At 39.6% G+C, this 24531-nt stretch overlaps 1 protein-coding gene across 1 annotated transcript; it reads right to left on the bottom strand.

The window, feature by feature from the left end:
* Positions 1 to 987: 987 nt before the first annotated feature.
* Positions 988 to 24118, bottom strand: LOC123036165 (sodium-coupled monocarboxylate transporter 1-like). Its single transcript, XM_044455183.1, has 15 exons — positions 23738 to 24118; positions 19684 to 19749; positions 18447 to 18498; positions 16441 to 16508; positions 14878 to 15032; positions 13008 to 13148; positions 11430 to 11559; positions 10264 to 10352; positions 9187 to 9296; positions 8527 to 8594; positions 7075 to 7161; positions 5384 to 5559; positions 2269 to 2372; positions 1574 to 1659; positions 988 to 1038 (listed from the first exon to the last, which is right to left on the bottom strand). The coding sequence occupies exons 1-15, from the start codon at positions 24116 to 24118 to the stop codon at positions 988 to 990; spliced, it is 1764 nt and encodes a 587-aa protein (XP_044311118.1).
* Positions 24119 to 24531: the final 413 nt, after the last annotated feature.

Genomic DNA, 24531 nt, shown 5'->3' with positions numbered 1-24531 from the left:
GTATTTTTCCTCTTAAAGATTATTAAGAGTTGAAATCTTTTGTCCAGACGAAAACTATATTGATTACTATCTTTGTTGTTTTCATTAGAATTTCATCAAAACAATAGCTGGTTGTAGTGGCTATTTTCCTTCCACTAGTTTTCAGTTCATCTTTCCATACAAACTTCCTTTTTCACATATGCCTTGAAAACAGTACAGTACAGTGATTCCAAGCAGAATAAGCAGTACTAGAAAGGATGAAGACACACTTCAACCCACAGCACACACTTCCTCTGATCAAATTTGCAACCTCTTGCATCCGATTTTCATTTTTAAAAAGTTAAGTCTGCTATGTCATGCGTACTGCGGCTTTAAATTACAAAAATTTCTTGTGTGTTAGGGATTGTAAATTATTTTTATAATGGTTTATTTTGTAAAGGATATGAAGAACAGAAGAGCTACACAAAGCTGACAGTTGCACAGAAGAACAAATTTAAGTTTGTTAACTACAAACTGGATTATGCTGTCTTATATTCAACAACATTTAAAATATGTAAATTATACAACATTTATATACAACATTTAAAATATGTAAAGCATTCACAGAACTTCTTTTATACAAAAATGTCAACAAACAAGATTCTTTTTTAAGTGGGGAGTATCAGTATAAATACACCCAATGTTTAGTTTTAATTTGTAGTAACAGTAATTTTTTATTAGAGTGTTGTTTTACCAGACACTTTAGTTTACAAAAAACAGAAATAGAAGATAGCTTTCTCAAATCTGCTTCTAGTCCTGTTTCCCAACTTGTTACTGTTTCAAAATTAATTTATTGAAAAAGACCCATTTTTACTATCAGTTCATAAAATCAAACATGCTATATTAAATATACCACTGCATTCAGTGCTGTTCTTTTGAGGTTGTTGTTTTTCTCGATATGCTACGCTATGTCATCCTCTGAAGTAAGTATCTTCACAGTAATGAACATAGATCACTATTCCACTAGCCTTATTCAGGTTCCACTTTCTGTGTTGGATGATCCGTTTCATACAGCATTGTCTGTAAACATAATTTCGTAAGTATAAGAAAATGAAGCATCAAATGGGCTTATTTGTGTTCCCTTTGTCAATGTGAAGGTAAGTTGACTGAAATATATGGAAAAGCTGTGCTGGAATTTGGCAAAATGTATAGTCTTGCTCTGATCCAGTAGTGTGATCTGCACATGGAAACAGCTTTGCCTGGATAACATTCTAGATTAGATCTTATACATGCAAAAAAAGTATAGTGGCGCATACAAAAACTGCACACAGCACTTACAGCTGCACATTATGGTTCTTGTTGGATTATGCCTACCCATTCACTGCCATCATCTGTGTTGTGCAAAGGAGAGGGTTGCTAAATTAACAAGTGATCAACTCTGAACACAAATTAGTATGTTTTATTAGCTCATGCATACTTCTTGCACAGAATCCGAGTTTATGTACAGAGTTTAAAGAAACAAAAGGCTCTAGAAATACATACAGGATATTCAGATGAGCGGCCAAGATTTTCTTGAGCAAAGACACCTGAAGTGGACTTATAAAACTATACTTACACACTTGGCTTTTAATTTCATAAAGTTGTCCATAAAGTCCTCTTTGCCAAACAGAAGTCTGCGGTCCACCTCTTGGTTTAATCCTCCTAGAAAACAGTTTGATTAACAGTATGATCTCAGACAATGCAATTCATTAACAATTCATTATGCAATTTTTAAATGTATAACTCTGTGCTTATTCTCCTTTGGAAAGGCATTCTCCTAGCATTTCATCAGGGCCAGAATCCACAGATGAGATTCAAAGATTGCTCTGTAACTACTCATTGATCTGTCATGTAATATGAACAGGTTATTTGTTGTTTGGCAGATGTAAAATCTGCCAAATTCTACAATAATGTTGCTAGTCTTTAACATGCTAGAAGTTTCAGCACAAGGGAACTATGCAATATCATCCCAGTCACTCCAATAATAGTCCAATTATCCACTGTAGGCCTCATCAGGACCTGCTGAAGCGTTGAATGTATTTTTTGATGTAAATGGAGATAAGCATGCCTAGCTGGATATGCTACTTGTTGGTTGTGATGAGTTGTTCACAGCTGTACCTGGATCCGGACCAGCTATCTGTACAGGACAGGACTGATATGATTTGTTTACAGATCACTTAGTATGGATGCAACTGCTCATTGAAAACTTACATTTAAGGATGAACTCTAGACATGATTTGCTATACTTAAGTAAACACTAGGAAAAGTTACCTGTTAGTATGCTTATAACTGATCCCACAATAAAGGTGATCAAGGTTCCTAACATGCTGAAGTACAAATAGGACAATGAGTACCAGTAGTCTTGAATGGGTGATCTGGAAAAAAGGTTATATTTTCTTAAAATTAAACTTTAATGATACCCACAAACCAGTTTAAAAACATTCTAACTTAAAATTATTACAGCTGCCATCGTAAGGCCCCTGGAAAGGACTTTTCTTCTGCTGGCCCAGCCTCTAGCTTCTCTGGTTCCCCTGCAGCCTGTTTTGTTTTTGTTTTGGGGTTTTTGTTTTTGTTTTTGTTTGGCTTCCTTTCTCCTCTGGCACCCTGTCCTGCTCTTTCTGTCTCCCTGCAAGCCCCTTCCCAGGTAAGCTCTCCACTGAATGCATAGGAAACAGTACAGAAATACAGGTTGGCAACCAAGAGGAAAGAAGCAATCAAGCCTGAGGGATAACTAAGGGGTAAGATAGAGAAAGTCCTTTCTACCCTTTGGATCTGAAAACATTTTTCTTCCTTTCAGTTCTGGGGCTGAGAGAAGAATAGAATGGACAGAGTACTCTCTACTCAGAAGTAAGATTGCGCCAAAATTGCTCCAAGGACTAATGAGAGCAGGGTCAGTGCATGTCTGGGGATTGGTGATCCTGACACACCAGTCCCCAGACATGCATATGCATAGGATCATGACCATATACAGGTGTGCACCTGTATATGGTTGTTTATGTGAGGTAGGAGAGAGAAAGTGCAAGAATGATCATAATGTAGGGAGCACCTTGGCTGACACAGGTGGTTAAATATTAATTGAATAGGAACTGACTTGGAGGAAATGTGTTCTATTAAAATTTGGGGAAGTAAATGAATTTAATGCAATTTATTTAGAGATGATTTGGAGAAATCACTAAAGGGCTTCCCTTTAGTGAAATGTGTGTTTTGTTGAAATAGAACAGGAGGTTCAGGCCCCACATCTGCTTTGAATTCAGGTTCTTGGGCTTGTTAATAATTTTATGTTCTCTCAGTTTACCTCTGTGAAATTGGTGTTTTGTGCACAGTAGCCACTTTTGACTGTGCCTGTAACAATTTCTGAAAATTTTGAACATATCCATTGGCCTGAAAGTGTTGGAGGCCCCTTTTGTTTTTAATTTAGTTTTATATCACCCAGAAAAATTTGGTTATGTGGCAGTTTAAATAAATGAATAAAATGGCAGATTCTGAACTCTACCTACTGACTGTGGATCTTGAAACTGATCCACAACTGAGTTTTTAGAAGAACTCTTCCAACCCATGCTTACAGGGCATATAAAATTCTAAATACTATAAAGAGAAATTAATAAATAAGCAGAGTAGAAAGATGGGATTCTCCTGATGATATGTTGTTGTTGTTGTTGTTGTTGTTAGTTGCGAAGTCATGTCGGACCCACCGTGACCCCATGGACAACATTCCTCAGACCCCATGGACAACTGTTTATTTAAGAAGGCATTCTTATCTCTTTTAGCTTTGCTCTGGAATTCTGAATTCATTTGGTGTATCTTTCTCTTTCTCCCTTGCCTTTCGCTTCCCTTCTTTCCTCAGATATTTGTAAAGCTTCCTCAGACAGCCATTTTGCTTTCTTGCATTTCTTTTTCTTTGGGATGATTTTAGTTGTTACCTCTTGTACAATGTTGCGAACCTCCGTCCATAGTTCTTCAGGCGCTCTGTCTATCAGATCTAATACCTTAAATCTATTTGTCACCTCTACTGTATATTCATCATGAATATGATTTAGGTCATACATGAGTGGCCTAGTGCTTTTCCCTACTTTCTTCAATTTAAGCCTAAATTTTGCAACAAGAAGCTCATGATCTGAGCCACAGTCAGCTCCTGGTCTTGTTTTTACTGACTATACAGCTTCTCATCTTTGGCACATAGTCAATCTGATTTTTGTGCTGACCGTCTGGTGATGTCCATGTGTAGAGTCGTCTCTTGGGTTGTTGGAAAAGAGTGATTGCTATCACTTTTTTGGTGTTAATTCTAGAAGGTGTTGTAGGCCTTCATAGAACCAGTCAACTTCAGTCTCTTCAGCACCAGTGGTTGGGGCATAGACTTGGACTACTGTAATGTTGAATGGTTTGCCTTGGATTCGAACTGAGATCATTCTGTCATTTTGAAGATTGTATCCCAGTACTGCTCTTCCTACTCTTCTATTGACTATGAAGGCTACTCCATTTCTTCTGAGGGATTCTTGCCCACAGTAGTATACCTGATGGTCATCTGAATTAAATTCACCCATTCCTGTCCATTTTAGTTCACTGATTCCTAAGATGTCGATGTTCAGTCTTGTCATCTCTTGTTTGACCACATCCAGCTTGCCTTGATTCATGGATCTTACATTCCAGGTTCCTATGGAGTATAGATCTTTACAGCATCAGACTCTCCTTTCATCACCAGATACATCTGCAACTGAGTGTCCTTTCGGTTTTGACCCAGTCGCTTCATTCTTTCTGGCGCTACTAGTACTAGCCCTGTGCTCTTCCCCAGTAGCATATTGGACACCTTCCAACCTGAGGGGCTCACCTTCTGGTGTCATATCTTTTTGCCTTTTGGTAGTGTCCATGGGGTTTTCATGGCAAAGATACTGGAGTGGGTTGCCATTTCCTTCTCCAGTGAATCACGTTTTGTCAGAGCATTCTGCTATGACCTGTCTTGAGTGGCCCTGCACAGCATAGCTCATAGCTTCATTGAGCTACACAAGCCCCTTCACCACGACAAGGCAGTGATCCATGAAGGGGGATGATGTGTAGCCTGGGCTATATAGTAGTATGTTTAGACCAAAATATAGACATTATGTGTAGTATAGAGAAACTGCTCAATTAAAAAAAATTTGTAACTAAATCTAATCAAATTGACTAGCACACTTCTCCAAGACCAGAGTTCAGAATATAAATTTTCCAATAGCTTTCTAAACAATGTCTAGCACCCTTAATATTTGCATTATGCCTTCCAAAAAGAAGTACAAAGCAACCAATAATAGCATACTAAAATATCAATGTAAAAAGAAGTATATAGTAATGTAATTCTTAAAATACAACAAATTATTCAGCTATATTTAACATATCACTGTTTTGGTGTGCATACCTTGGAGGAAGCATAGTAGTAGTGACTTCTGTAGGTATAGTGACGTTGGGTCTTAAACAACCTTCAGTTGAAAGAGGTAATGGTAATGTTCTGTGAGGAGGGGGAGGGTACTTCTGAGAACCAATTCCAATCCACATTACACAAAAAAATCCACAAAGAAGACCTGAAAATGCACCCTGCAGAGCAGGAAGTTATATTCAGTGTAAAGGTAACAGTAACAAAAGAGACAAATCATTAACACACAGAATGCCCTTTGCCTCTAATTTGCAAAAGGAAATGAATACTGGTTACCAAGTTATTTCAAAAACAAGATAGTAACATTGCTTCATGACACGGGAAAAATTCCAAAATCCAGTTTGGCAATGCTTTTAATAGGATTGATCAAAATGCCACAAAAATTTTGCAAGCTTTCAAGTCTCCCAAAACCCTTCATTGGTGTAGGTCAGTGATGGTGAACAAGACTGCAATAAAACTGAAAACTGAGGTTTTAGTTTAGAAAATACACCTCACAGCCAGTCCAAGCAAATGTAGTTATATCCTTGGCAGCGCACTGACCAGCCATGCAAAAGCTCAGACGAGTCGCAGCTAATGAGTTGCGGCTAGTGACATCATCACCTAGTGCCACTACTCCTTTCAGAGCATGTGCATGGCCCCTATGTGCATTGTTATCTGATGCATGGCTGCTGGGGAAATGCTGGGGTGACTTGGCTTGTGTGCTAACAGAGAGGGCTCTGCTTGTCCACTGTGGCACGCATGCCATAGGTTTGCCACCACTGGTGTAGGTGGTATAAAGAACATAATAATACCATATATAGGAAACAATCCTATGGCCCCTAGACATTGTCAAGGGGCCACAGGATAGTCTGGATCCCCAACTCTGAATTCACAGACTGCACTCTGACTGCAGATCTGGTAGATGGAACTATGGCTCCCCTTCCTTGTTTGCTCAGAGGTGACATGGAAAGAACCATGGTGATGTTCTCCGAGGTTGGAAAAGCAACTTCAGGGAGTGGGAGGAAAGAGGCAGTTCATGGGGCAGGGAGAGGAGGAGACGGGTGGTCAGAATATGAGGAATCCTGAAGTTACTCCAGTCTCCTTCTTTTTCTTTCTGCAATGTCATTACTAGACAGCCAAAAACAGCAAACTAGTGAAAATGCAGAACTGGAGAAATCAAAGATCACCCCTGCCATTCCCCCCATTTTGCATTGACTGTCCATAAACCTTCAGGGGCTTACAGGCATTCTAGTAGGATTGCGTTTTTAGCTATTCAGGGTGGAATCTACTAGCTGAAGTAGATGATTTTATAGCACCTAAAGAGGGTTTTCATTCTGAGGATTCCATTCCCTCCAACCAGTAGGGAATTTATACAATGTTTGTTTTGCCTAGTGTGCCATTGAAAATTAATCAATATTACAGCTTTCATCTCCATTTCACTAGAAGTCAGTAATTCTTTTATCAAGAGTGGGAAGCTCTTTTAGTCCAAGGCCAATTTGCTAAATGAGAAAGATTTGGGAGGCCACATTCCACCTGTGAACAGGGTCAAAGTCAAGATGGGCAAGACCAATGTGATTATTACCATTTTAAGCCTATTCAGCAGTAAACAGGGCAAGACTTCTTTCTATCTAGTTGAAAGTAACCTGCGGACTGAATCAGTCCATTTAGCAACAGTAAGATGCATGATAAGTACTTACTTTAGCATTTGCAAAAGGCAAAAGGATGCCCAAGGAAAATATTCCTAAAAGAGGTCCACCAATGATTCCAAATACACTGAGTGCAGCCTGTGGGAGAAAAAAACCCATAACACAGTATTGTAAATGCAGGAAGAAAAAGAGATCATTGGACTTACCATAAATATTCATTCCCTCCAATGGATGGAGGGCATCTTGCAGTGGGTAGCTCCTTTCATCAAACTAAGACAGGCTTCATAGATATTAGAGGGAGAAACCATGGTTTAATTTTTATAGCTCTTTTACAGCTCTTTGTTCAAGCATCTCTTCACTTAGATTGGATGGGCACAATGTGTCTAACTCTGACAGTTGTGTAAGTTTGCTTGAAGGCTTTGCTGTGCAAAACTAAGGCATATTCCCCACTTGTGCAGAACCAAGTCTGTTCAGTAATGATAAATAATTCACTGAAAACTTTTATTGAGCCTTGAATAAGGACAGTATCATCCTAGGGATCAACAGGAAAGGAACCAAAATAATACTGCTCAAATAGTAATGTGTTTATACAAATATGCGCTACAACTGTGCATTGAATTCTGTGGATAGTTCTAGTTGCTACAGTTCAAAATATTGTAGAGCTAAATAGGATGGAGAAAGGGACAACCAAGATAATCAGGGGGAGGAGTAACTCCCCTATAATACAACTTCAGGGGAGAAAATGTTCTACAACATGTAGAAAATTGGCAAATAAAAAGGGACATGATAATGTTTTATATAATCATGCATGATACAGAGAAAGTGGATAGAGGGAAATAACTCTTTTATAATACCGGGACCTAGTATAAAGTTGGAAGAATCTAAAAATTTTTAAATGGTTTATTTAGAAGAAATGCCTGAAAATTAATTGGCTTGCTGTCTATGAATTTTGTAATTAGGCCCAATATCGAGCATTTTGTGACTGTTTCCATGACACTTTCCAAAGATGCCCTGTGCTCAAAAAGGTTAAGGACCTTTGCACTCAAGGGCTAAATGATCCCTTTGGCTCTCTTTCTGTACCTAAGGTAGTCACAATTGGGAGGCAGCTAGGAGAACCAGGAGTGATCTCAATATTATCTGACCTGAAGGCCTTCAGGAAAGAGAAGCAACATGGAATCTATGCTCTCTAATTTGAAATGCTACTGAAACTCCATAGATAAAGTTATACAGTAATAAAGATAGCAGTAGTCTGAAGCTATTCCTAGACCTGGCACTGCCATCCCAAGTGGCTGCAGTGGCTTGAGAGGGCTTTTACTAGCTTTAACTGGATTGCCAGCTGTGGTCTCTCCTCATTTGGCCACAGTAATAGAAGCATCAGTAACCTCAAGACTGGCAGGAGCCTTGTGCAGTGCCACCAGCATAATGAGTATTAACATTTATTTTCTGGAAGTATACACAAAACAACTCATTTTAGGCTGATCTGAATAGTCATTAGGCACTTACCTGTAATAAAGCACCCATAACAGATGCCACTGCAGCCATGAAAAGGCATACTGCACCAAACAATAGATCTAAATGGATAAATGTATACAGAGTTTATATGATTGTGATTGAACAGCTTAATACTTATTTCTTTGGCTGCTCATAATGCCCTACTTCACATATCACAGCAACTCACAGTGATTTTAACTTGTGGATTATGAAAAAGGAAGCATAAATAAGCAACTAAACAAAACAAGAACACTCTGGCCCTGTGTTTAGAATTGTGTCTGAACCTGGACATCTGGCTAATCCCTGTCTCTAGTCAGAGAAACATCTTATTTCAGAATTCTAATATCTGGATGGAGACAGGACTACATGACCAACAGATTCTGCTGTTGGAGAAAGCAAATGTTAACAAGGACTTTCTGTTAGTTTCTGTAGCTTGTGCTGTCGTAACAGATGGCTGGGCTTCTCTTTGGAATTATAGAATAGTAGAGCTGAAAGGAGCCAGAGGGCCCTGGGGTCCAACCCCCTTATCAGTACAGGACTCAATTTCAAGATCCTTCTCACTTGCAGTATTTTTGAGCCAAGTATCCCCCATCTTGTAACGATGCATTTGGTTTATTTTTCCTAGGTGCAGAACTTTTCTTTAAACATAGAAAGTATCACATACAAACTTACTCATTCCCATGGAAATCCATGACAATCTTGATTCAGTAACTTCAAAATTAGGTTTAATAAAATCTTCTACAGTTACAGCAGCTAATGCATTAATGCTGGAGGAGACTGTGCTAAGAAATACAAAATTAAAATATTCTGAATTATCCATATTGACTAAGACTTCAAAATATTTAAACACTGAGGCAATGGGGGAAACAAAGCTGATGTGAGCAGCAACAGACATAATGGCCTAATGCAGATAACCAAGTTTTTCACCACAAATTTCCTTGTTTGTACCAAACAAAACCAGAAGGGGTTTTTCCCCTGCCATGGATTCTAACATGTACTGAAGGCTGGGCATGTTATCAAGTGGTTAATGTACTATTTGATAAATTGGCCATCTGTATTAGCAATCCTAAACAAGTGGCAATGAATGGGGAAGACACTTCCCTGAGTGATAGTGTCTTATAGCTAAAGTTCCCCTTAACAAAAACATCTTCTATGTTTTTGGTTCATGATTTTGAGATGTTACATTTAAGATTTCTGTTCCAAGTGCCTGTGTACTTTGAAAGAGTTAAATAATTTGCTATTATCTGAGGTCTCTGGGGTATGTTTGTGAATAGGTTTTTTTTCACAAGACCATAGTCATGCCAGTGAAGTTGCAGCTCTGTGTAGTGGGGTCTGGGAGTAGTACTCTTGATTTCAAGGTTTCACTCTACAGTTAAGTGTCAACCCACTCATCCCATACTCAACCCTGACTGTGAGATACTATGTTGTGTAAACCCAGCTGTTGAGAAACAGCAGAAGACACTCAGTACTGGATACTCCCAATTTTATTCCCTACTTCTTTTAGTGGCATAATATAATTACAATAAATTAGATAACCTATACATGAATTACGGAAAGCTATGTCAACAAACAATAGAAAGGTATATGAACTAAGTCAATGCATGATTTGATGTTGCATTATTTTAAAAAAATAAATATTAGCTATAAAGAGCAGGGATTTGGTTTCTCTGCCATGCAAAACAGAAGATGGACTGGATGCACATAGTTACATTTCAGAATCTAGACCAACACACTAGGATTCAAACTTACCTTAATGTCCCACTGTAGGTCCCAGCCACAAAAAGTCCTGGAATTCCTGGAAAATCTCCCAAAATATCTAGTACCAAATATGGCATGAGCTAAAGAAAACACATAATTGAGAATTTTTTTATTTTGCTTTATCCTTTAAAAACATATCCTTCATTTGAAAAGACTAACTTCAAACAGTTAGAAGTGAAGTGTTTATGCGTACCATAGCAATCATCATATCCAAAACTAATACCAGAAGGATGGAAGAGTCTTCTGCTCTCTGAGATCTATTTGTAAATCCAACTGTGTTCTTTGTATATTTATATATTTTAAAAAAATTTCCTACATAGCTCATAAAAATCAGGGTAAAGCCACAGTCTTTTGAATTTCTGATTATGCATGTAAAGAATTCCATTGCCACTGAAAAATGTATTCATCAAAATCAAATTCATTTTTATATATTTAAATAAAAATTGAAATATATGTTCTAGTTTCTACATGTTAAAATGATTAACTAAAAATTTCTATGATAGAATAGGGTGATGGTTATTTGCTCTGCCCACAGGTCTAGTTTCTGATGGCTTCTGTGAACCCTGAGACATCAATGGGGGTGCCACAGGACACTCTTGATTCTCAGACTCCAAGTTGCAGATCAGATCTATGGGTTCATGGTAATTTGATACATCTCTCAATGGAACTCAGGAGAAGAGGGAAGAGATGTGGTCCTCCAGAAGATACTGAAAATGATGTCATGTTTAACATGTTTAACTGGTTTTAGCAAACAGGAGAAACTGTTTTTGTTAACCGTGGCTGCTACACTGCATCAGATAAATTTCTCAGAAAAGACTAAACATTAAGCCAATGTGGTAGAGCAGTTAGTTTCAGACTGGGACTCAGAAGATCAGGTTCTTGAGCCAGTCACTGATTCTCAGCTTAACTTACCTCACAGACTTACTATTGTGAGGCTAAAATGGAAATGATAAATGAGATCATTTCTTCTTTTCTACTTTTATATCTTTCCTTTATTTCATATTAAATAATGTCTTTGCTCCTATCAAAATGTGTTAATTATAAAATGAACATTATAATATTTATAATTATAAAAATACCTACTGAAAATGAAATATTACATGTAACATGAAAAAATTGTAGGTCAAATACAGATTCCTCTATAATTAATGCTAAACCTGATCTGGTGCCAACACATATTTGGATGTCCATGGGTCACAGTTCTTGTACACAGAATACATTGAGAGTCCACACATCACTGCAGAAGAAAGAGTTATCCAAAGTCCCACAAGATTCATATAAAGAGAGCTGTAAAGAAAGTTAAAGAAGCGTTGTTCTTTCTGATATTACATGAAAGCTGACTCATATTGCCATGTTATATGTTAAGGCCTCACATTGTATTCTTTGTACACTAGGCAACAAATACATACAGAAATCTGGTAAATATGAACACACCAACACCTTTGCCTAAAAAGCAACATAAAGTTACCTCCATTCTATAGTTCCTATTAAGAATATTTTCAGGTATGGGTGGTCATGAAGATTGGAATACAATTAAGGAATCACTTCTAAAAGGAATACAATCTCCATGACCAAGTAACATGACTATTTGATAAATCTTATAAGCATTTGTTCCCATTTGTGCTCAGCCAATTGTATAGAGCTATGGCCTGTAGTATGTAACCATTTGCTCAAGCGGATGATCAGTGAAAGGAGCACTAACATTGTAAAATGACAAAAGATGGAACAGCTACAGATGATGCCTGGGAAATAGGTAGGAAGCCAACAAATGCAAAATTTTCAAGAAGTTACTATATACCCAAAGGTTCATACCAGATAGTCCTTACAGATCAATCCTTTACATGACTTCTCAAAAGTAATCCCCACTGATTCAATGGAGCTTATTCCCAAGTAAGTCATTGCAGGACAGCAACTTGGGTCATGAAACAAGAACCAGAATTCTATGTTAAAGATGTAAATTCAAGTAAGACCAAACTTTTGAGATTCAATAATATACTATCTCTATGGAAAGAAATGCTTCAGGGGAGAATGTAAGAGCTGAGTGCTATGGGGCTCAACCCAATCTCTCTGTATCAGATACTAACTTCTCCTGCATGATAACTGCTGCCCAAAGGGGGGAACAACAGATGGTTCACAGTACAACCACACAGATCTTGCAAGGAGGAAGTGTGGAGCAGAAGAAGGAAGTTGTAGACCACTGGTGAAGCCTTTATGGGCCAAGGCAGTCTGCCTCTGGGTTACACTGCTGGGACAAAGAAAAGGAGCCCCATTCTCTGGTATGTTCTTTTTGGAGGAGGGCAAGCCTCTTCTTTGTCCGACAGCCCTCTAGTTGATCAGCGCATTTCTTCTAATGTCACATCATGGGGTCAAGAGTGTGCCAGGTTTAGCTGGCCATAGGAATTCTTCTCCCACATGCCTTCCTTGAATCTGTAAATCTATTTTCAGCATCCACCTGAACAGCTTGGGAGGGTGCCCTTGAGATAAGCCCCTCCACTACTTCCATTTCAATATCTGAGAATTATGGTCAAGACCCTTTCTCACTTGACAAGTCTACATCTGCCTGACCTTGTAACGTCCACCAAGAATAACTGTCCATTTCATTCCCAACAGGGAACAAATACAGATATTTAGCACCTGTAGCTCAAATACACATCAACTGTTTCATATGAGAATTTCTGGACTGGAAATAAGAGTGGACTTACAATTTTGCATCAATTTACAAAAGGTAGACTTACAGTTTTGCATGAAGTAGTGATTTGCAAGCAAGGTATCGCTGAACTTGAGACTGATTTACTCCATATATACCAAGCCAAGTGAAAGTGCCACCAATAATGACTGTCCAGACTGTATGCCTTTGTAGAGGGCTTGGATTAAGGCTAAGTGAAAGAGACAAAATATATCAAATAATTTTTAACATTTCTTTCCAACACACCCCACCAAGATCAATTCCCAACCTGCTTAATATCTGAAAATATCATGAGGGTCTAGAAAAAAGACTAACATGCTATGTTCTGAAACAGGCACTCATGATGACAACAGATATAGAAGCGAGAGGCCCTAGTGAGAATTTCTATAGTCCATGCATCATAGATTAGATTTAGTAGAAGTTATTAATCCATAGGGCCACTGCCCTGGCAAGCAGAAAATTAAGTGCCCAATTAACTGAGGCACTCAAACGCTCAGACAGCTTCAGTGTGCCTATTGCTAAGGTAAGAAAGCAGGGTAGTGTTGGCATCAAGTAAATATATCTCAAAAATCAGTGCTAGCACAACAACAGTTACTAACTGGACTTTTTTCTCTTAATGTAATGCAGCATTTTAATAGTGTAAAACTTTTGAACTAGATTTAGTGGACTCTGTGTGGCCAGATTGCTCCATTCTTCCCTGACTACTTGATCAAATAATACAAGAAAATTAAACGTAGGAATCTTAGTAGAAACCTGAATGAATAATTCTTTAAGTTCTTCTACAGAACCTATTTGCACTTGTCAACATATTGCCTGCACTGAAAGCTCACTGGGCTAACCATACCACATCTTGATGTTTGTTTGTTTGTTTGTTGCATCTGTATGCTGCCCCATAGCCAGAAGCTCTCTGGGCAGCTCACAGAGCAATATAAAAATACAAATAAAATAAATAACAATAACAACCAAAACCATAAAACATAATAGGATTAAAATACAATATAAATACAACCATATAAATAGAACAGGAGGAAATAAACACAATATAACCAATAAAACAACAACCAATAAAACAATAAACCAGATGTGGTGACAGCAGCAAAGAATTAGGTTGCTGTACAGTTCCTTGGTACACTGGAATTACTGCTAATGTTCCTGCAGAGAGGTGGGAGGAGTACTTCCTTCCTGCACCTGAAGCTGGCTTCAGGGAGAAGAAAAAGCTACTCATGCTCAGAGGCAGTGCATAGTGGAAACTCCCCTCCCTAACTCAACTAGCTAACTTGTTAAGAGGAAAGACATTTTTAAACTTGGACAGGTCACTTGAGTCTGCCTTTAAGAGGAGCCTCAAATAACCTTATCTTCTGTCACTGAGGCAGACAGCCTGCACAAGGTAAAAGCTCTTCCTCCTGGGTGTCATTATTATTAGAGAACTGTATCTGCATTGGTTCCTTGCAAAAAGAGGAAAGGTGGGGTATAAATATAATATAATAATACTATCTGTTAACAAGAAAAAATGTCATCCAGAGGACAGAACAACCTACAGATACAACAGAGTGAATACTAGTGTTTAAAAATAGTTGCAAATTTCATGTTTACTTTATGAAAAACTATAAACTACCTATACAAATATTGACAAGAAAAAGAAAACTCTTTTATTCCATGGATTTTTAATTGCATACAATCCACAGAAATAGTGTTGTTAGAACTCAGACTCATTTGTTTTTAGGCACACTATATGCTGTTTTTCTTTAAGAATGGATCCAGCGAACTGATATTAAATGTATATTTGCTTAATTATTAATTTGCTGTTCTAAACATGTAGAGACAGACTTAAACAGGTTTTATCAAAGAAGTATCTTCCTCTGAAACTCAAATTTTTCAAAACCTTTAAGATACTGCTTCTGAAGTAAAAAGACACTTACTCCCACATATGTAGTCTCCCTCCATGGCGAGCATCATCTATAATAGGACCAAATCCTCCTTTAATTACCACAGTTCGTGCAATCACAGCTATAAACCCACTTATCATCAGTACAAACTGGAAAACATCTGTCCAGACTACTGCCTTTAGGCCACCCTACTTGGAAAAAACAGATACAGAGTACAGTAAAAGATCCATTCCACCTATATAAATATGCACACAATTTAATCACATGCATTTGATTCTATTTCTATATAATAGCTGTTCCTGTGCCTTCCCTCAAGCAATGGGGAAGTTCAACAGAATGCTTACACCTTCACTAATTCCCATCCACAAGCAGTCTCCACCATTCATAGAATGGCAACCTAAAATGACTGAAAACACTTGCTTCTGCACTGGGTCAGATCAGTGGAGCCTCATGAGGGGGCTACACCAATGCATTCCAATAGAGAAATGAGTGTTTTTGCTCATTTCAGGACTTCCACTAGGAATCCACAAATCTTTGTTTTGCAAGCAGTGGGTTCCACTTGTACAGTGTAATAGGTGGAACCAGACTTGGGCAATAGAGTAAGTGGGGCACAAGGGTGGAGGCATATGTGCTATGTTGGATTCTGCCCCAGTCGTACATCTAATAATAAAAGAATTGTCATGGATCATATACATATGAATTTGTCTTCAAAAAAGAAAGTTAAAAGAAAGTAAAATTAACTTTCATTTGAATTACAGTAAGAAAACTTAACAGTAGATAAGCTCAGCTATTGCAGTTCTTCTTTCATTTAAACCAAACCATATGAAGGTGAAACAATCTAGATTACATTCCAGGTTCATTTCTGAAAGCAAAGCAATCACACTGGATGGGAAAGGAAATGGAGGTAGTGACAGATTTTATTTTCCTGGGCTCCAAGATCACCGCAGACGGGGACTGCAGCCAAGTAATTAAAAGACGCTTGCTGCTGGGGAGGAAAGCTATGGCAAATCTAGATAGCATACTAAAAAGCAGAGACATCACCCTGCCAACAAAAGTGCGTAAAGTCAAGGCTATGGTTTTCCCAGTTGCAATGCATGGCTGTGAAATTTGGACCATAAGGAAGGCTGAGCGCCGAAGAATTGAGGCCTCTGAATCGTGGTGCTGGACGAGACTCCTGCGAGTCCCTTAGACTGCAAGGTGATCAAACTGATCAGTCCTAGAGATCAACCCTGACTGCTCTTTAGAAGGCCCGATCCTGAAGACGAAACTCAAATACTTTGGCTACCTAATGAGAAGGAAGGACTCCATGGAGAAGACTCTAATGCTGGGAACAATAGATGGCAAAAGAAGAAGGGGACGGCAGAGAATGAGGTGGTTAGATGAAGTCACTGAAGCAGTTGGTGTGAGCTTGAGTGGACTCCGGGGGATGGTGGAGGACAGGAAGGCCTGGAGGAATGTTGTCCATGGGGTCGCGATGGGTTGGACACGACTTCGTGACGAACAACAACAACCTACAATAAATGATTACATTTCCTCACTGATAACTTTTAAATTGTTAATTGAACACATGCATATTATAACAAGCTGTAAACATACCAACGTACAGTAGAATGTACAGACTATTCCTGTTGCAAGGACAGATCCCCATAACTGAAATCCTGTAACTGAGAAAAGAAAGAAAAATGTATATATAGATTTGAAATGTTTCCAAGGTTAAATGGAAGAAATAACATTCAACTGATTATTTTTCTCTTTTCTTCCACTTTACAAAAGGGCTAAAAGCCTTTAAAGGATGCAGTCCTATACACACTGATCTTAGATTAAAACCTTTGAACAAAGTATAGCCTAGTAAAAATGTACAATTTTCCTTAGCAAAAGCAATGGGAGGAGTTGAGAAGAAAATGGAAATTCAGGGAGGAACTGAAACATATGCAAGATTTCATACTCCTTACAGCTCAAAAATCACATTTCATACTCCTTACAGCTCAAAAATCCTACTGGAATGCCCATAAACCTGCTAACTTGGTTCCTTCCAGGCATCCAATGCAGGACATTTCAGAGGGAGAGGAAATGGGGCTAGAGCAGCTTCAGGATATCTCATTTATGGCTGCTTCAGCCTCCCCTGACACAACTTTTTCCTGCTCTATCAGGACAAGTTCCTGATCACAAGAGTGTAGCCACTGCAGTTATTGGCTGCGGAAGGAAACAGAATTCTGACTGCTAGTTCTGAGATCAGAGTACTGTCTCTGAACTCAGGCCTGAAATTATGAACTACCTATCACCTAGAGACAATGTCTAATTGCCACAGGCCATTCCTCTAAAACAGACCTGGGCACTGTACGGCTGCGGGCCACATCCGGCCTGATGGCTGACCCTGACTGGCCCGCATGAGGTCACTGGCAAATTAAAAGTCAATGCAAATATATATCATTGTAATATAGATGCAAGCAATACAACTGCACTGCTTTTATTTTGAAGGATCTGCTAAACTGAATTAAATGTATTGCTTTTCATGTAATGTTAATGTTAATGTTTTTGTGAATATTCATTAAATAGTGTTGTTCTGTGCTCCACATTTTCATTGTATCATTGTAATGTTTCATTTACTGTTTTTATAGAGATATATATTGAGCAGAGCTGTAAGTGTATTGGTCCGGCCCTTAACAACTGTCAAAGTTTCTCATGTGGCCCCATAGGAAAATTAATTGCCCACCCCTGCTCTAAAACTTAAAGAACACAATTCTAAGGGATGGGTGCTTGAAAGAGGTTTGAGGTCCCTATCCAAAGCCCTCTGGCACTTGCTAGGCAGGGCAGAAGAACGGAGTCATTTGCATTCTCCCAATTCTCCATTATAACCATTAAAGTTAGGAAGTCTCTGTATGGGCAGGAGCATGGCAGAAAAATCAGGCCTCTGATTTCTATACCTGAAGTGGTAGCTATGGCTAAAGTCTTGAGGATGGAAATCTGCAGCACCTTCTGGTTCCTCAGACACCATCTAAGAAGCCATAGGATTGCTATGTGTAGATTATATGCCATTTTCCTATGCCTTCAACATTTCAAGAAAGATTACATCTCTAGTCTTGTATGACACAGTTTCTATTCATCATTTTGAAGATGTAACAGCAAAGTTGCAATATATGAACACATTATCATACATTCAGCATTCTAGAAATAAAATTTCTAATCCAGTTTTTTCCTATTTTTCCAAGGGGAAAAAACCATCTTCAAAAATGCTTTTTTTCGGAATACTTCCATTTGTTTCCCGTGAGTCTTTCAATTGCACATCTGAGTAAACATGCACAGGATTGATTTGTAAATCATTTCTAAAATTCATTAATAGCTAAATCAAAAGAATTATTAATTCAACAAGGAAATATGCTTAAACCATAAAAAGTATAAAAAGATTTCAGTGTCATATTACTTAAGCACACTGCTGAGCAGGGGATGTGAATGGAAGTTGTAACTAAAAAAAATTCACACAGCTACAATAGATGTCATACACATGAACCATCTACAAAAGTCAACGTACATGGCTGACATATTATTTATCTATCTTTTCCTTGATTTTTTAAAAATCATGCTAAAAACTATGTTCACATTACCTTGATTCAAAGCAAGTGATGGAGAATATATAACAATTCCAGTATATAATATCTGGAGAGGTGGAACAAAAAATATACATGTGAAATAAATGGTTCCTCTTGGAATTATTTGCATTACACTATTAATTTTAAAATGAAAGAGCAGCTATTTTAAGATACTTAAAAGTCAAAAAGCAAAAAGACACAGCCAAGCTTGGGGGTATACATCTAGGTTTCATAAAGCCTCTATTTAGTTAAAAACCAACATGTTTTTAGCAAGGAGTTATCATTCAGGCTTGCTCAGGAACTGCATGAACTTCAAAACTGAAAAATTAATTTAAATCCATTATAGTTGTTCTTCATGCTTTAACACAATCCACCCTTGGCTTGACAATATGTGATGTCAAACAGTAAACCAATATGTTATTCTGACAGATTACCGACCATCATTAAAATCAATGGGCAGTCTTGGCATTTATATTAAATATTTTATAAGCAAACACTATGATGAAATTGTAATTTTAACATACAGTGGTACCTTGGCTCATGAACTTAATCCATTCCAGGACTCTGGTTGTGACCCAAATTGGTTGTGAGCCAAGTTAAATTTCCCCATAAGGTTCAATGTAAATAAGGTTAATCCGTTCTGTAACTATTTTTTAATCAGAAACAATGTGAAGCAAAGTGACAAAGAACAACAAAGATCGCGGCCATCTCCCCCCCCCCCACCCCGAGCACAAGGCTGCCATCTCTCTACCCCTCCAGCACGACCGAGATCGCGCCCGTCACCCCTGCATGCACCCATCATCCCAGCGCGCTGGGGGGGGTAAGAGATGGGCGCGATCGCAGGCACACTGGGGGAGGAAGAGACAGGCACAAATGGGGTGCGCTGGGGGAGGGAGAGATGGATGCAAACAGGGCGTGCTGGGGGAGGGCGAGATGGCCGCAATCATGCCGGCTGGGGCAGGGGGAGATGGCCTAGATTGTGCCCATCTTTCTTGCAGGAGTGTGTCCATGATCATGCACGTCTTCCCTGCACGAATGTAACTGCAACTGTGGCCATCTCCCCACTTGAGTGTGGGGAAATGGCTGTGATCTTGGTCGCCACTCAATGCGGAGTTCACAACCCAAGTCAAAATTTTCATGAAGTTTTTGTTCGCAACCCGATTTGGTTGTGAACCAAGGTGTTCATGAGCCAAGGTACCACTGTATTTAATATTACAGAAGATTAAGGATCAGTGTAGCATTTTCTACTTGCCGTTAGTGCCATAAACATCACTGTTCCAATCAAACGCATGTGTCTGTTATATCGAAGCTCCAAATACTGCAAAAGGGAAAAGCTATTGTTACATTTTTTTAAATGTGCATGTATACATTCAAGCTAACTTAAGACATTTAATAGATACATTTAAAAAAGGAACATGCTGCTTAAGGCTGCAGTCATAGGCATACATACTTGTAAACAAATTCTAGAGAATTTACTGGCACTTACTGAGTGAAATCCACAACACTGGACTGAACGAATGTAACTTTGTGCAGTTACTGAGACTGAATGGAATGCTGTAAGATCAGTTACTTATGTTCCAATTTTTTAAAAACTCAATTCAGCAGGGGCAGTGGGCCTGCTAATTTGAATAGGAAAGAAATATAATCCACATATTTTGTTTTCAGGAGTAGTTATGCCTCTAGTATTTATTTCTGCTCTATCTTCACAATACTCTTGACCTAAGATACCCAGTGTTCCCACCTGTTCCACTTCTGAGAGCAATGTTGTTACTATACTGCAACTTCTATTTATTGTGGGTTCAGTAACTGCTCTTCACAATCTCACCTTGCTGCTGTCAGTGAGAGCCCATCCACCAATATCCAAGTTGGCAGTTTTTAGGGTCACCTTTCCCATCTTCATTTTTCAGCAACAGAAAATTGCATGACTGTGTGTGTAATTTTTATTGCTGTTCCTGTTGCTGATGGTGGTGATGGCCTTTCACAGTCAAGTTCCTACAACTGTCCTATAAGAGTACACTTGCCAGGTCAATTTCCTTGTCAAACGGAGTAGCAAGTGTAGTACGTAAGGAATTTGACAAGATGAGATGGCACATGGTCTAGGAAGTAAAGGGAGAGGAAATGTGCACAAATTTGATGTCTGAGAAGTAGCAGATGGGAAAATTGAGCACTGCAGTAACTGCAGTAACTGGTCATACCCATCCGTTTTTGGTACACCTTCTTTCACCATTTTCCCACCTTTATCAGTGTTTTTCCATTGAGGACTAGGCAACTGGAGCCAGGCAACTGTATGCAAATTAACCTCTAAGTATGCTTTGTTAATTTCCATCTATGTTATCAACTACACTTTGCTCCCTTTGACAGCTAAAACACTCCAAAATATTTGGTTGGGCAATACTACAATTACTGAACAGCCGTAAGAGCACACTTATAAAGGACCAACAAAAATAATAAAAATACAAATACAAAATCCAATTTTCAGGGGTGGAAAAATAATACGGTCCCCATTCCACTTGAACTGCCTGTCCCCATGATTGTGAACGAAAAGGAATAGCAATCAGAATGGAGACAGGGAGATGAATTCTGCCATGAAGAGCACTGATACTGGCTGAAGGTTCAAAGTGGAAGGAAAGGGAGAACAAATCATGAATTTAATCATCTATGGGGACACTGCTGTAAGTTGTTCCATAAACTACCCAAACTGTGTGCTTATTCACAGGGTGGCTTAGTATGTCATGTGAATGTGGCCAATCCCTGTGTGTGTGAAGAACCTATTATACTGTTGTAGAAGGAAAAAAAGGCAATGTAGATAGCCGCAATAGTTGGGGTTTTCCCTCCTACACCATACAAGAGTTTTGAGTAAAACCTGAGAATATTGAGTCTTTTGGACAAGAGTTCCAAAAGCACTGTCTGATAGTGTCTATCCTCCAAGGTCAATTTAATTCCAGAATGTTATAGTGTAATTTTTCCAAACTTGGTACCTTCTAGAAGTGGGATATAGGTGCCATAAGAGATCTGACAGAATTTGAAAAGTTGATTTTACAGCAATATCATTTATTAGGATGGCTTTACAAGCAATTCTTGCAGTATGACACTGAAACTGAACAAGTTAAAACAGGTATGGTAAGATGGATGCAGAATTTTGGAAAAGCAGTATCTTCCGCCACTGGAAAACCTTGTGGGTTTAAGAAACAAAATTTACAGCTAGTCATGCAATAAGAAAAAATTGGTACAAGGTTCTTTCGTTGATATATTACCTCAAAAGAATAGATTGTTCTGTACTGCTCCAGAGAGCAGAACAAGAACCAATGAGTAGAAATGCAGGGTAACAGAATTTGACTAAACATTAGGATAAATTTCCTAACTGTCATTGTTGTTAACAGTAAAACAGTAGGCTTCAGAAGGTGGTGGACTCACCTTCACTGTAAACATTTAAGGAGATTCTGAACAGTTACATGTCAGGGATGCTGTAGTTTTATCCTGCATTGACTGTTTGAGTATCTAGAAGGGGTTCACTATGTGTATAAACAATACAAACAAGCTTTTGTATATTTCTATAGGGAAATAATCTTGAAAAGGTCCTCATAATGTAAAGATTTATAATCTAAAATAAAGAAGATGAAAGCTACCAGATATCCCAGGAGGATTTTATACCATTGGCCACTGTCTATTTCCAAGGTGTTTAGCTAATACAGGATTATGGGACAGTTTCACAGTGGTTCCAGTCCTACCTGGCAGAACACTCCCAAAAGATTATGCTTAAGAATTGTTTGGCCCTTGACCTTGGCCCACAGGTCTTTATTTTGTCCCCTATGCTTTTTAACATGCACATGAAGGTGCTTTGGGGGAGATCATGTGGAGGTTTTGAGATGGGTCTCATCGCTATGCTTATGACACCCAGCTCTGTTTCTTTCTAACAGTTGTTTGGATGTAGCCTAACAAATGAGGCTCAGTCTAGACAAATTAGATATACCTGTGGTCAGTAGTCAGGCCAGTCAGGAGGTGGGACAGAGCCTGCCTTGTTTTGGATGATCTACTCCCTCTAAAAGATTGAGGTCATGTTCCTGGAGGGTCAGTAAGCTGCTGTAGTCAAGATTGCCTTTGCTATGCATGGTACACCACTTGCAACCTTTCCTGAGGGAGGTTGATTTGAGCAGAGTGATCCATCCCTTAATCACTTCCCATTTAGATTACTACAGTGCACTCTACACAAGGATGCCCCTGAAGGGTTTGGAAATTGCCAGTACTGGAAAATGTGATAGCCAAGATTACTTCTTGATGTACTCTTCGTTTACCAGTTATACCAATCCTGTTCCAATTGTCCTTGCTTTCAATTTGTTTCTGGGTTCAATTCAACAGGCAGGTTAACTGCCATAACATGTAACAGTGACTGCTGGTTTAGTTGGTTTTAAAGATAAATAGGCCAAATCTATGGAGAACAAATTTATCAAGCCTATCCATGTAGTATATTTCTGAATAAGAGATGTAAGGAACAAACTATCATGGAGGAATCCCACATTCAGGCGGTTGTGAGTTTCCTGGAAGTCTCCGGCTGGTCACTGAGGGAAATAAGAACACAGGGATCTTGCAACCTTAAACCCTTTACGCATTTTCCCAATTTGTCTTGTCACTGTAAAAATATTGGTTTGAAAGTAAGTTTGATTGAAAAGAAGGTATTTCTGACCCCAAGAGCAGTTTTTAAGTGGAAAATGCTTGGGGCCACTCATATCAGCCTGCCTGGTGCCTGTATTGTAAGGTCAGCAAATACAGGGCCTTCTTGCTTGCTCATTTTGAAGAGCAGTTAGGTGAGCAAGTACACGAGAGTGGGCCATTTCCACATACCTTTGAACCAGACTGCCATTGAGGTTCACTCAGATCTCATCAATGGTTGTTTACTCAAACCATCCCAGTTATGCATTACTGGGCTGTCCTAGTTACTATCATGTTGTATGCTTTTAGCACTGACTAGACCTGATGGCTTTTTACTGATGTTTGCTTTTTATGATTTTTTCCTGTTATTATTGTATTCTAGGTTCTTATTATATGGAATGTTATTGTTGCAAGCCACCCTGGGAAGGCGCTTGTCCTGACAAGAGCCTAGAAATGTTTTTAGGTAAATAGCTACTATAGCATAAGGCCACAAGGCAGTGAATTTTGCAGAGCAAAAGGGGTGTGAAGTGGCAGGTGGTTGTTAGCCCTGAGGGAACATCAGGGGCGACCCCTCCAGAGGTGTGTGGAAAAGCCCTGCTCATCTAATTGCCCTTGAAGATGGGCAGCTGTGAAGGCTCACCTCAAACGTCCCTCCCTACCTCGTAAGTGCTCGTGATGCCCAGTCGGTAGTACACGGGCACGAACACTTCAGCGCTGATCACCACCATGAAGATATACGCGAACGCGAAGAGACCAAAGGAGATCCCAAAGCGGTAGATCTCGGCTGGGGTTCCCAGCACTGTTACGGCCGACATGAAGCTGGCGGTGAGGGACAACGAAACGGGCCCAAATGTCAGGTTGCGGCCGCCCATCATGAAGTCGGTGGCACTTTTGTAGACTCCCCTGAAAGCGTAGAAAATGCCAATCGCCGCAGAAAGCAAGAGCATGCCCGCGAAGACCAAGTAGTCAAAGGCAGTGAAGCGTTCGGCCAGTTCGGCCGCGTCAGGATGGTGTGGCGCGGCAGGGGAAGTCGACGACATGATAATCGGGCTCCAGTCAAGAGCAGCAGGTACGCCGAGCAAGCCGGAGAGGCAGCCTCCCGCGCTTCCACTTTCGCTACCCGGGAAGCGCCCGCGAATCCAGCGCCCGCGGGGGCCGTAACGCGGCAGCCTGCAGCGCCCCCTCGCTGGGCCTCGGCCGCGGCTCGGCCGTCCTCTGCCGAACCTGCAGGGGCGCAGCAGTGCCCGCCGCCCGGAACCCGCAGCCCTGCCGCTCTGGGCCCAGGCCGACCGGCGCTTTCCTACCCTCAGCCCGCGCCGTCGAGCGCTAGCAAAGCGGCCCGCCTGGCCAACCGCCGCGCGGTTCGAACGGCCCTTTTCCCCAGCGCCTGCGCGCGATCCCCCTCTCGTTCCCACTAGAATTTGCTCCACTTTATAATTTCTTATTATTGGTA

The sequence above is a fragment of the Varanus komodoensis genome, unplaced genomic scaffold (assembly GCF_004798865.1).
Source record: "Varanus komodoensis strain SLA01 unplaced genomic scaffold, ASM479886v1 scaffold8, whole genome shotgun sequence".
Classification (NCBI taxonomy): Eukaryota; Metazoa; Chordata; class Lepidosauria; order Squamata; family Varanidae; genus Varanus; species Varanus komodoensis.
Note: the sequence above shows the minus strand (reverse complement) of the source record. Positions and strands in the feature narration are given on the sequence as shown.